This window comes from Myxocyprinus asiaticus, chromosome 27, assembly GCF_019703515.2.
Source record: "Myxocyprinus asiaticus isolate MX2 ecotype Aquarium Trade chromosome 27, UBuf_Myxa_2, whole genome shotgun sequence".
Taxonomy (NCBI): Eukaryota; Metazoa; Chordata; class Actinopteri; order Cypriniformes; family Catostomidae; genus Myxocyprinus; species Myxocyprinus asiaticus.
The window spans coordinates 7939344-7951536 of NC_059370.1; the positions used below are offsets into that span (position 1 = coordinate 7939344).

The window sequence follows — 12193 nt, forward strand, 5'->3', positions numbered from 1 at the left end:
ATTTCTGCAGACTCTGTTTTATTAAAACATTTCACAACACATTATACAAAAACACTGTAAACAGAAGACCCTGTACAAAACTATGTGTTATTTCTAAATGCACAGATGTCAAATTAAGTTCACTTTAAGCAGACTGAAAAAAAAAGCCCAACAAAATGAATATAGTACAGTGGGCCTTTAAACTGCAATCCAAAGTTCAGTGTCTATTCTGCCTATGCAAAATCAAGGTTCAAGAAACTGAGGGCTTCAACTCTAGAAGAAAAAAGCCTTTTTTAAATATAACTCTTCCCTAGCTACCAACACGACTAAGTGTTGCAATAAGGAGATAATAATATTTGTCTTAAATGGCTAGTAATTTTTCATTCTTGTTTTAATAGAGTGACATTCTGATTTCTAACCATCCTGTGGTCATGACGGTGGTACATTCCACATGAACTTTAAAAGGCCAGTTGTAAAAACCTATACCATAGTTTCTGAATTTCAACCAACTCCTCTAAACTCCAATGAACAAGTGCTGGTCAGTTGAGTCTGAGGACACTAGACCAGTTTTTCAGGTCTATTAAGATGTTCTTCACATAAAAGGGTCAAGCCCTTAAAACGTCTCCAGTCAAGGAGAAAAATGTTCTGTTTGTGTCCAGTGTCCTTTTGTCCATGTGCTGAGAAATCCAGTTGTAATGACAATGCACCACAAAGAACTGCTGAGTTAAACCAAACTAAACTTAACCAGAACTTCTTAAAGAAACAGAAATATAGTCTATTTTAACTTCCGTGACAGCAGCAGTGAAATGTCTTGGTTCACTTTTTCATCTTCATATCAGCCTCTATTGCACTGCGGCGCCCTCTGGTGCCTCCATCCTGTAAGAACAGAAAGGCAGGGACGATGTGAGCCAATCAAAACACAGTTCATCACCCAGTGCCCTAACACACCAGACCATCAGTGCCAGGGTCGGATTGGATATCGAGAAAGAAGGGACTTTACACAGTGGGCTGTTATCATGCACATTATGATATTAATAATAAAAAAATAAAATAAAAAAAAGCCTATTAAATGAATAATTCCCCTTTAAAATATATTATTAAAAAGGCTGTTAATTACATCATATGCAGATTAATTAATCGCATGTATAAATATTTGCAGAAAAATGCCCCCAAATAAAAATCTATATTTAATGATTAAATAATTATATTGAAATAATGATAAATATTATATATATATATATATATATATATATATATATATATATATATATATATATATATATTATATATATATACACACACAGATAATTAAAATAAACTATATAATTGTGGCAGACAAGTAAAGCATTGACTACTAGACCATATATATATATATATATATATATATATATAAAAGATATAAATTATTTCCATATCATTCAACATAAGCCTATCATTGGCCTATAGTCCACAGCAATCCATTTTGCATTTAAATGTGTCAATCTGTCCAAGATAGATTTATTCTAAGAGATTTTCTAAGGACGCATCAATGTACACCTGCTTCAGATTGACGCTTTTGGAGCATCTCACTTTGGCTGCATTGTGTCATAAAAATAGTAGTTCGAAACTTGGAAAAACAAGTCCCGAGACCCCTGCATTCGGAATTGTGCTCCGTCCAGCTGTTTGAGTGTAACACATCCTTGTGTTGTCTGCTGTCAGTTTGGTTTGTTGTAGTGATGTTTTTATTTGTGAATGAATCAGTCGTTCTTGTTCACCTCCATACACTGACTCATATTTCTTGTTCACTGACGCCTTTCCCTTTTGAAGCCAATAAGCTCACATTTGAAGCGCGAGACTGCTTTGGTGGCTTTTCATGCCTGTAAAGACTGACTATAGTGTGAGCCAATAGCATTTGAGTGCAGACTGTGTAGGAGAATATCATTGGTTCGACCCACTGAACGAATAAGCCCCTTCACTGAACTAGTACTAGTCGGTCATTTGAGTCTGGACGAGATAAGACGTCGTTAATGAAAGAATTGAATGCACTGATAAACTTGTTCACGAACTAATAAAATGAATCAGTCATCTTGTTCATGACTGATCTGCTGACCAGCTGAACGAGAGGAGAGCAATCTTGTTCAACAAGGAAAGGGGCTGGACTAATTACGAATAAAAGAGAGTGATAACCACACATCAAAATGACATACGGACATTACTGAAACTCAAAATTATGTTTTAGGCTAGAATTGTTGTCTTTTGTTTGTGCTCAGCAGTTCCAAGTATGACAGATATGCTTTGTTATCATTTGTGGGGAAACACTTATGATGCTTAAACACTCAACACTTTAAGTCTCTCTGTAGAATTGTAGACACGCAAAGTTTAATAACGGATATTAAACTTGTTCTGGTCGTGAATGACTGCTTTTGGTTCAATGCAATTAATTAAAAGACGGTCATTTGCAACCATCTACAGGCGCAAAGGCGTAACTTCAGAAATGGTCAATGATGAATCAATGAACGAATCGAATCACTGAAATGAATCAAAATCACCAGCATAATTTTTTGGCCTGTACAGCTGGAGTTGCACTTACTGCCCCCTGCTGAATGAGATGAAGGTTGTTCAAGCTTGAATTGCGCCGATGGTAGAAAAATTCCGTATTACGGTACAGGGACATGATTAATTGTGCTTTCAAATATAATTAAATCGCACTGAATAATATGTTAAATCAACAGTCCTTTTTATTAATGTGCAATACATTTAATATTGAATATAAAAAAATGGCCCCCATAATGCTTCATTTCTCAATGTTCCACATGCTCAGCCTTGGCATCACTTAAAGATATTGGATCGAAGCAAGCATTTCCAACAATCTTGGAGCAACCAGCTCTGCCCAAAGAGAGGACTGCAAGTAGAATTATGTGTGTGCGTGTGTGTTTGGTAACAGAGGACAGGGAATATCTTGTGATCTTCATCCTGGATACTTACAAAAAGAGAGAGAAGGAAAGCAGGAGAGGCCATGGAAAGGCTGTCCTGTAGAAGGACAAACAGCACAGTGAGAAAAGAGAGTTCTACACACAAGTTCCCTATTTAAAATCTATGCTAAAAACAGACTGAAAGACAAACATGTAAAGCAAAGCACAAGAACTACAGCAAAGCAGGCTTGTGGGAGCATTCTAATTTAAACCTTCTCTGATCATGAGATGGAACACAACAGAGATGTGACCATAATTATAGTATGAAAGAACAGGGGTCACCCTAGAAAGGACAGACAGAAACACATAGATGAGATAGAAAAGGAGTGAAGGGAAAAAGAGGGACAGAGACGTAGGGTGGATGAGTAACACAGATGTGCATTTATGTGTGTTAGTCGGATGAAGAAATGAGGAAAGTGATCATGTTTGTTTGTGTTTTAACTGTTCCCATGGTAATTGCAGCACTCCAAAAAACTCAGATGGTGATGAATATGTAGTCCAGTCATTTGAATGTATCTCAATCACACATTTTCAGCACCAATGAACAAAACCATACAACAAAATTCTTTGAACTTTGGTCTGGTGTGTGTTCAAATAAGAATCTTTTTAAAAATCACTCCAGATGGCAAACAAGAACAGGAGACACCAAGATGCTGTGTAACCCAAACATTTATAGCATAATTACATGTTTATAATCTAGAATAGTGTTAGTGAATAGTCCTTGTAATCCATACATACCTGAACACACACACACACATGGAATTACATGCACCCCCATTTCTTAATTAGATCACATCACTTTAATATTAAAGGAAAGTCCCTAGGGATCTGGAATTTCTAGGCTGATAGCGAAAAAGCAATTATTCATCGCTTCAGATGCCGATAATTGATCATTTTACTTTTTGAAACAAATAAAAAACATGTAATCTGGATTTCACAATCAGACCAACTTTTAACTACTGCAATTCAAGGTTTGGTGATGGCTATAACATGGACCAGAATGTTACTATATTACAGATGAATGCCAATTTTAATGAGCAATAAATGATATTACACTTGCATAAATTGTATCAAGCCCATTTATATAAGTATTAATGGCAATCCAGATGATTCACTAAATTAAACAGAGAGAGATAAACTTTAATCAGGTATAATTTCTTATTTTACTCTCACCTAAACGCTTTTACAAGTACAAGTACTACATTTAGAAAACCCATGCATACATACTATATTTTTACATTTTCTGAAGAAAATGTGAGTGGTGCTTCCCCATGCAAAAGTGGCTGTTATGATGCTAGGGTGATCTGGGAGCTTGCTGGTCCAAGATAAAAACTCCCAGCCCCAATATAGTATGATGTTCTGATGTTCTTTAAAATATGCAATGATTTGATTGAGGTCTTCATCAAAATCATGCTTGTTAACATGTGGCATGTCTTACTGGGAATTCTGTTACATTCCAAGAAATGTCTGAATATTCTGTGCATGTAAGGACACACTTCATTACACACTCATTTACAGAAAAACTGGAGACATAAAAGATTACAGTGTGCAAAACCCAGAAAAGAACTGTAGTTTCATTGAATCACTGTTCTTGTGTGTTAGAAGAGTAGTCCTCTCACCAGCAACACCTGTGAGTGTGTGTTTGTGTGTACACGTCACTGACCTTCTCATTAGTGTCTTGTTTGGAGTTGTTCCTTTTCCTCCTGGCTGGTGGTTCTGGCTCTAAATGAGGGTCTTTATGTGCAGGACTCAGGGTCTATATACGAGACTGTGTGTTAGTGCATGTTACGCTAACCTTTCTGATAGGGACTTTAGCAGTTCGCTTTGAATGTGTGTTTGTGCAAGTGAGTGACAAAAATCTGAAGTTGGGGTCTTAACAGCAAGTTTTTCCCCCGTTGTAGTCTATACAGGTACACTGGCGGCCAAAAGTTTGGAATAATGTACAGATTTTGCTCTTATGGAAAGAAATTGGTACTTTTATTCACCAAAGTGGCATTCAACTGATCACAATGTATAGTCAGGACATTAATAATGTGAAAAATTAATATTACAATTTGAATTTTTTTTTCAGAACTTCAAAGAGTTTTCATCAAAAAATCCTCCACGTGCAGCAATGACAGCTTTACAGATCCTTGGCATTGTAGCTGTCAGATTGTCCAGCTACTCAGATGACATTTCACCCCACACTTCCTGTAGCACATGTCATAGATGTGGCTGTCTTGTCGGGCACTTCTCACGCACCTTACAGTCTAGCTGATCCCACAAAAGCTTAAATGGGGTTAAGATCCATAACACTCTTTTCCAATTATCTGTTGTCCAATGTCTGTGTTTCTTTGCCCACTCTAACATTTTCTTTTTGTTTTTCTGTTTCAAAAGTGGCTTTTTCTTTGCAATTCTTCCCATAAGGCCTGCACCTCTGAGTCTTCTCTTTACTGTTGTACATGAAACTGGTGTTGAGCGGGTAGAATTCAATGAAGCTGTCAGCTGAGGACATGTGAGGTGTCTATTTCTCAAACTAGAGACTCTGATGTACTTATCCTCTTGTTTAGTTGTACATCTGGCCTTCCACATCTCTTTCTGTCCTTGTTAGAGCCAGTTGTCCTTTGTCTTTGAAGACTGTAGTGTACACCTTTGTATGAAATCTTCAGTTTTTTGGCCATTTCAAGCATTGTATAGCCTTCATTCCTCAAAACAATGATTGACTGATGAGTTTTTAGAGAAAGCTGTTTCTTTTTTTCTTTTTTGCCATTTTTGACCTAATATTGACCTTAAGACATGCCAGTCTATTGCATACTGTGGCAACTCAAAAACAAGCATAAAGACAATGTTAAGCATCATTTAATGAACCAAATAGCTTTCAGCTGTGTTTGATATAATGGCAAGTGATTTTCTAGTACCAAATGATCAATTTAGCATGATTACTCAAGGATAAGGTGTTGGAGTGATGGCTGCTGGAAATGGGGCCTGTCTAGATTTGATCAAAAATGACTTTTTTCAAATAGTGATGGTGCTGTTTTTTACATCAGTAATGTCCTGACTATACTTTGTGATCAGTTGAATGCCACTTTGGTGAATTAAACTACAAATTTCCTTCCGAAACAGCAAATTCTGTACATTATTCCAAACTTTTGGCCTCCAGTGTAGGTGTGTTTGTAATTGGGGATGGTATATGGAAAAATCTCACAAAACCTGTCAAGAACATGTCCTAGTTACATATAATAACAACCCCCCCCTCAAAAAAAGTTAAATTGTTATGCATGTGAAGACTATTTTTAAAGTTGTTTTACACTGTGAAATTATTTTCATGACAGTAAAGCACACTTATCCCAAAATTTCTCAGTACTGTGATGCGAAAAAAAAAAAAAAAAAAAAAAAAGGTATTCTCATTACTGCAATGCTAACAAAAAATTATACATTTCAAAATTTACAATATTTCAATTATAAAGTATTTAAACTGTACATCTTTGTAGCACTGGTTGTACTGCGTTCAATTGATGCCAACAAAACAGGACAGGATGATTTTCATTACTCTAATGAGAATGAGATAATTTTTATATTACTGAAATAAGAATGAGATTGTTGCATTACAGTAATGAGAAATAGATTTTATGGCATTACGGTATTGAGAATTAAATTATCATTGTATTACTGTGATGAAAATTAGATTGTTGCATTACATTAATAAAAATAAGATTTGTATTGCCCTCCAATAATGAGAACTATATATTTTTTGGTATTACGGTAATGAGAATGATAATACTGTATTAAAGAGGCCCAAGATTTGACTTTTCCTTTAGCGTGTAACATAGCTCTTTGTGCATGTAAAAGGTCTGCAAAGTTACAAAGCACAAAGTCCATGCATAAGGGAGTTATTCTCTCCCACAGACAACACTGCTCAAGAACTACAAGAAACGGCTGGATTGTAGTCCAACCATTTCTTCCGTAAAGTATCTATGTCACTATGTAACACATCTGCATAATGCCTGCCTAAGGGCTACTTTGGCCCGCCCTAAAACAAAGGTAGTTATAGCCGAGGCAAGGATGAGTTGAATTAGTGTTGTTGCCATGTCGAGAAGATGCTGTTTTCTTCACTGCGAAAGCAAAACCCCTTTGTTTGGACTTCCAAAGGCAGACGAATTGAAGTATCAGTGGTTAATATGTATTTTTACCACTATTCCTCAGCAGTACAACCACAACCAATGCCAGATTTTCAAGTTGGTTACTCCTGAAAGATGGTGCAGTTCCCACTTTGTTGTGACAGTCTGGCGCTTCAGGATCACAACATGTAAGTATGCTTGATTATTTGTGGATTTATCTGCTACCGAGAGTTCAAATGCGGAGTTTTCTGTTGTAGCTATGGTGTACACCCAGTGCACAGCTGTAGGCCTCTGCTAACCTGCTAGCTAATGTTATTGTGCTGAAATAGATTTGCTAATCAGCTGCGGGCCCACTTTTACCTATAATTGTGTAGAATTATGCAGATTGTTTGTCATTCTTACTATGATGAATAGTGATCAAGTGTGGAGATGGATTTATTTTTACAAACGGTCATTTTACGTCAGCAATCCACGGTAGTGTTCGGGTAACTTGCTATGTAATGTTATTGTTTTGGTAAGGGTTTACTTTTCATCTGTGGGCTGGCTTTTACCTAAAACTGTGTAACAAAATGGTCGATCTCAAGAGTCTTGTATAATTATATAATTACAAGCTGTAATGTTACGGCCGCTATCCTCGGTAGTCCACGGCTAATTTGCTCACTAACTCTCTAATACACCCGGTAATGTCCAACCGGGAGTAAGCCTCTGTTCTCCATTCATATCTCGGGCAAAAATGTTTGGCTACAGCCATTCTCGCAAAAGATGACTAACTTAGATGCACTACGTGTCTTTTACTTGAAGCTTTATTAGGTTCACAATAATCAACAGTGTACGCCACTGTTACCATAGTTACAATAGTGTTTACAGCTGCTCAGGAAGAATCAGGAGCTGAAACTCAGTTATGGTAAGGGACGTTACATTTCCGGCACTCGTTCTACATGGTTGACCAATCACAACAGACTAGGACAGGAGGTAAATCAGAGCGTTTCGGCCAGAGTATGAAGAGCGGGGAAAAGAAATGTACAGTATGAGCAAAATAATGTGTTTTTTGAACATTAAAGCATGTAAACCTAGATTCGATTATTTTGTAATACAGTAATCAAAATTTGATTTTTTTTTATTGCATTACAGTAAAAAGAATTAGATTATTATTGTATTATTATGAAAATGAAATTATTGCATTACAGTAATGATAATGACATTATTATTGTATTATGAAAATGAAATTACAGCATTTACAGTAATAAGAATTACATTTATATTGCATTACGGTAATGAGAATGAAATGATTATTGCATTATGGTAATGAAGATTAGATTTTTATTGTATTACGGTAATGAGAATTAGATTATTATTGCATTATGGTAGTGAGGATTCGATTTTTATTCCATTATAGTAATAAGAAAGAGATTATTATTGCATTACGGTAATGAGAATTAGATTTTTTATTGTATTTCGGTAATGAAAATTAGATTATTGTATTAAAGAAATGAAAATTAGATTATTAGATTATGTTTATGAGAATCAGTGGGGAAAAGTGCTTAATTGTCATGATTTCACAGTGTCAAAAATCTTATTGGTCCTTAAAATATGCTTCATTTTCTTTATGCAAAATGTAATTTCTTATTTTCTGTCTTTGGAATTTGGGGAGAAATATGCCCCGGACACATTTGCTGTATTTTTGCAGTAGAAACATAATCATATCTGGGATTGCATTTGGGATTGATATAGCATTTGGGGTTTATACAGGACATGCCAAAGTGTTTGGCCAGTGACACTTTCTCCTACACTGCAGCAAGTTTTGGATTGTAAACAAAACGTAGCTTCGGGCCTTAAGTGCTGACAATTTGAGTGCCGTCCTTAAAAGCAGAAATTTTTTTTTTATTACCTTTGTGAATTATGACAATGTAATTTGCAATACTTCGTGGAAAATCCACATCGCATGTATTGAGTGCCATTAAGGCCATAGCCAAAAGACATTCTGAGACTCCAGTTAAAATTACGGCTGATGCTCTCCCAGGCCATTTTCATCTTGAGCCTAGTTTCATTCTAATCTCTTCATTTGTTCTGAGTTGGACTGAATTTAGGCCATTTGGCAGGTCTGGTGCCATCGCCAATGAGTTTTTAGGTAATATGGAACATCTGAGCAAATATGATGTTTCCAAGACACTTCTGAACTGTACTTTAACTTTCTATTGGTGGTGTTACAAAGAACATAAACAATGTCAATGTCACTGGCCAAATAACTTCAGAGCTTCCACTGTGATTGTGTTTGATTATATATTCTCATAGGGGTGTGCCTTGTATTTTGGCTTGATTAGCTTGTGTATGTGTAAATGATTGTCAAAAGTCATGTACCTCCAGCCTTCTGACCAGCATCTTGTTTAGTCCACTCAATAGTGCTGGATTTGTGTGTGTCAGCAGATATGTGTGTGTGTGATTATTCATGTGTATCTCTAACCTTCTCATTGGGGTCTTGTTTCCGATTGGCTTCTCTCCCGCGCAGACTCTTGGTGCTTATGCCCGACTCTGATGTCTGCATGATCAGCTGTGTGGCCAAGAACTGCTGGATCTGCTCCAGAACATCTCTCTGCATCTCCAGGGCCATGTGATACACGTCATGATCCGAGCTGTTATACATCACTGCATTCTGGAACATCAGCATGATGTCACGCTGGAACTCAGCCGTCGTACGGATCTGCCCTGACTCGATGTTCTTCTTGATAGCCGATAAGTCCATTGGTCTGATGGGGCAGAGATTTTTGGGAAAGACAGAAACATTATGAACCAACAGAGCAACAATCTATTCAAATGCTCAAAAGTGCTCAGAGGAAAAAAGAAGTGTACCTGTGTACGATGCTGTGATAACCAGGAGCGATGTCATCGGACACTGGCTGAAGAAATACACTTGCATACCTGCAACACACAACGATCAAATCGCACACACATTTACAAACACATTTCTGCCTGTGGGTCAGAGCTCATCGTAAAATCTGAGGGAAGTAAATACTGGTGTGAATTATCAGCTCACCTGTGATTGGCTGCTGCCCGCCAAACCAGCATGATAGCTTTCTTCCAGATCTTCTGAGCCTGAAGTGCCTCTTGATCCTCACTACACATGGAGCTGAGACAGAGAGAGAGAGAGAGAGAGAGAGAGAGAGAGAGGAATTAAAGAGAACTGTTAAAGACAAATGTCCAATGCATTGTGATCCGATCACTCAAACCACCTTCGAAAGTGGTCTCGGCCTAAAATAGCCGCATTTGTAGTATAAAATCAATCTTTTACTTTTAAGTTACATTTCTTTTATATGTAAGCAAAATTGACATTTTGACTAAAATACACCCTAATGAATCAGAATCGAATATAATCTTATCGAAATCGACTCAAGAGCTTGTGAATCAGAATCGAATCAAATTGGGAAATCTGTATTGATACCAGTCTGTAATCTTTGTGCCAAAACAAGGATTTTTAACTGTGCTGGCTAGGTATGCCTTTAAAAGAAAACAACCGGACAATTGAGACATTTTCTGATAACAACACACTGTCACACAATGATGGAGAAAGCGATGCATGTACCATAGTCATAAAATAAAAGACACTTTCCTCGACAGAATCTGATCACTAGAGGTGCATTTGGGATGCATATTACTGCACAAACACACACACACACACACACAGAAACTCACAACTGTGATGAGGCCGGGCTGCTGGCGATGGAGTCTGCTGTAGTGTACCGCTGAGAATGACTGCCATATCCATCCTCACTCTCACTGGCAGGAGGATCCACCTCTGAGAGATATGGCCCCTCTCCATCCCCGTCTCCACACTCTTTCATCTCCATCCCTTCATCCACATCCACCTCACTGCCTCCATCCTCTTCCTTCACCTCCTACAGCATGTGAAAGAGAAGAATCAGAAAGAGAGGAATCAATCATAATAGCTAAAACAGATAATTCAGTTGCACAATGTAATTCATAAAGACAGACAGGTTTGGAATGACATTATGAATGGCACTGTTCCTTTGAGTGGGTAATGAACTGCTGTTGTAACCTTTGTGTCTTTGGCTGAGGCTGAGCTGTCCTCTGAGTCCAGACAGGGCGTCACAGTTTCCGGCTGCACCCAGTCCTCCTGCTCACATTTCACGTCTGGACTTGAGGTTCTGTTCTCCTCCTGTGCCTCCTCAATTCCTCCCTCCCCCTCTTCTTCCCTCTCACCCTCCATCTTGACCTCAGTGTCCTGGCTCCGCTCTCCATCAGGGGCGGGGGTCACTACAGAGTCCCCTATCACCCCGTTGATTGCCTCTGTTCCTCCAGCCTCCTCTACCAGGACCTCCATTTCTCCCAGCTCACCCACAGGATCTGGGACGCTCTGTGGGGCCACTGGGGCCACGTTCTGCTGGATGACTGGTTCGGCAGACTTAAAGGTCTGGGACTCCCAGGGGCTGGAGAGGGGGTGTCCCCCAACCGCTGGATCCTCGCAGAGGGAGAGAGCAGCCTCCACTGCTGCTGCATCCAGAGCCTCAACGGGGTCATCCACCTGAGACAGACCAAGTGGCATCAACCCAGAACATTTCCAAATACTTTGGTTTAATTATCATTTTATACCTAACAAACTTCTTTTTGCTACAGGTCTTGCTTGAAAAGTGTGTTTGCACTATCTTTCTTTCAAATAAATGCCACATGGTTTGATAATTTGTTCTAGCATACAATGACATTCTTACATTTTTTTTATACATTTGGGAGCACTGTCATTAAGTCAAGATAGAATTAAAAGCACAAGAGTAAAGCAGCCCATCACATCATCACAGCAGTGGACAAGTGTGTATGTGTGGGTGTACCTTCTCCTCTATGATAGCGATGATGTCTCCCACTGTCTCCAGGTCCAGTTCATGAGACATGTATGACACTGACACTACTGCATCCTCTTCCACTAGCTCCGCCTCTTTCCCCTCCCCCGGCATGGATGAGCCTGCCATTACCGCCTCCGCTCCAGAACCATCAGCAACGGCTGCAGCTACACACACACACACACACACACACACACACTCTTTTAAGCTCCACAATGCTCTTATTACCTTTTTTTAATGCTCTAAATGGTGAGAAGATTTTTTTAAGAGAACATTTTTTTTTTTTAAAGGCTTAAGTAGGCGTGGCTTTAATTCCCTC

General features: G+C 38.3%; 1 protein-coding gene across 5 annotated transcripts in view; it reads right to left on the reverse strand.

Moving 5' to 3' along the window:
• Position 1: 1 nt before the first annotated feature.
• Positions 2–12193, reverse strand: part of LOC127418029 (bromodomain-containing protein 8-like) — a 32566-nt gene continuing 20374 nt past the window's right edge. For 2 of the 5 annotated variants that reach the window (XM_051658349.1, XM_051658345.1), the window contains 9 exons: positions 11866–12041; positions 11079–11564; positions 10715–10917; positions 10059–10151; positions 9875–9943; positions 9489–9771; positions 4594–4686; positions 2944–2988; positions 2–855 (listed from right to left, as the gene is read on the reverse strand). In XM_051658349.1, coding sequence (XP_051514309.1) covers positions 796–855; positions 2944–2988; positions 4594–4686; positions 9489–9771; positions 9875–9943; positions 10059–10151; positions 10715–10917; positions 11079–11564; positions 11866–12041 — 1508 coding nt within the window. In that variant the 3' untranslated portion in view covers positions 2–795. The remainder of the gene's footprint in view (positions 856–2943; positions 2989–4593; positions 4687–9488; positions 9772–9874; positions 9944–10058; positions 10152–10714; positions 10918–11078; positions 11565–11865; positions 12042–12193) is intronic. The other 3 variants (XM_051658348.1, XM_051658347.1, XM_051658350.1) reach the window with 3 other exon arrangements.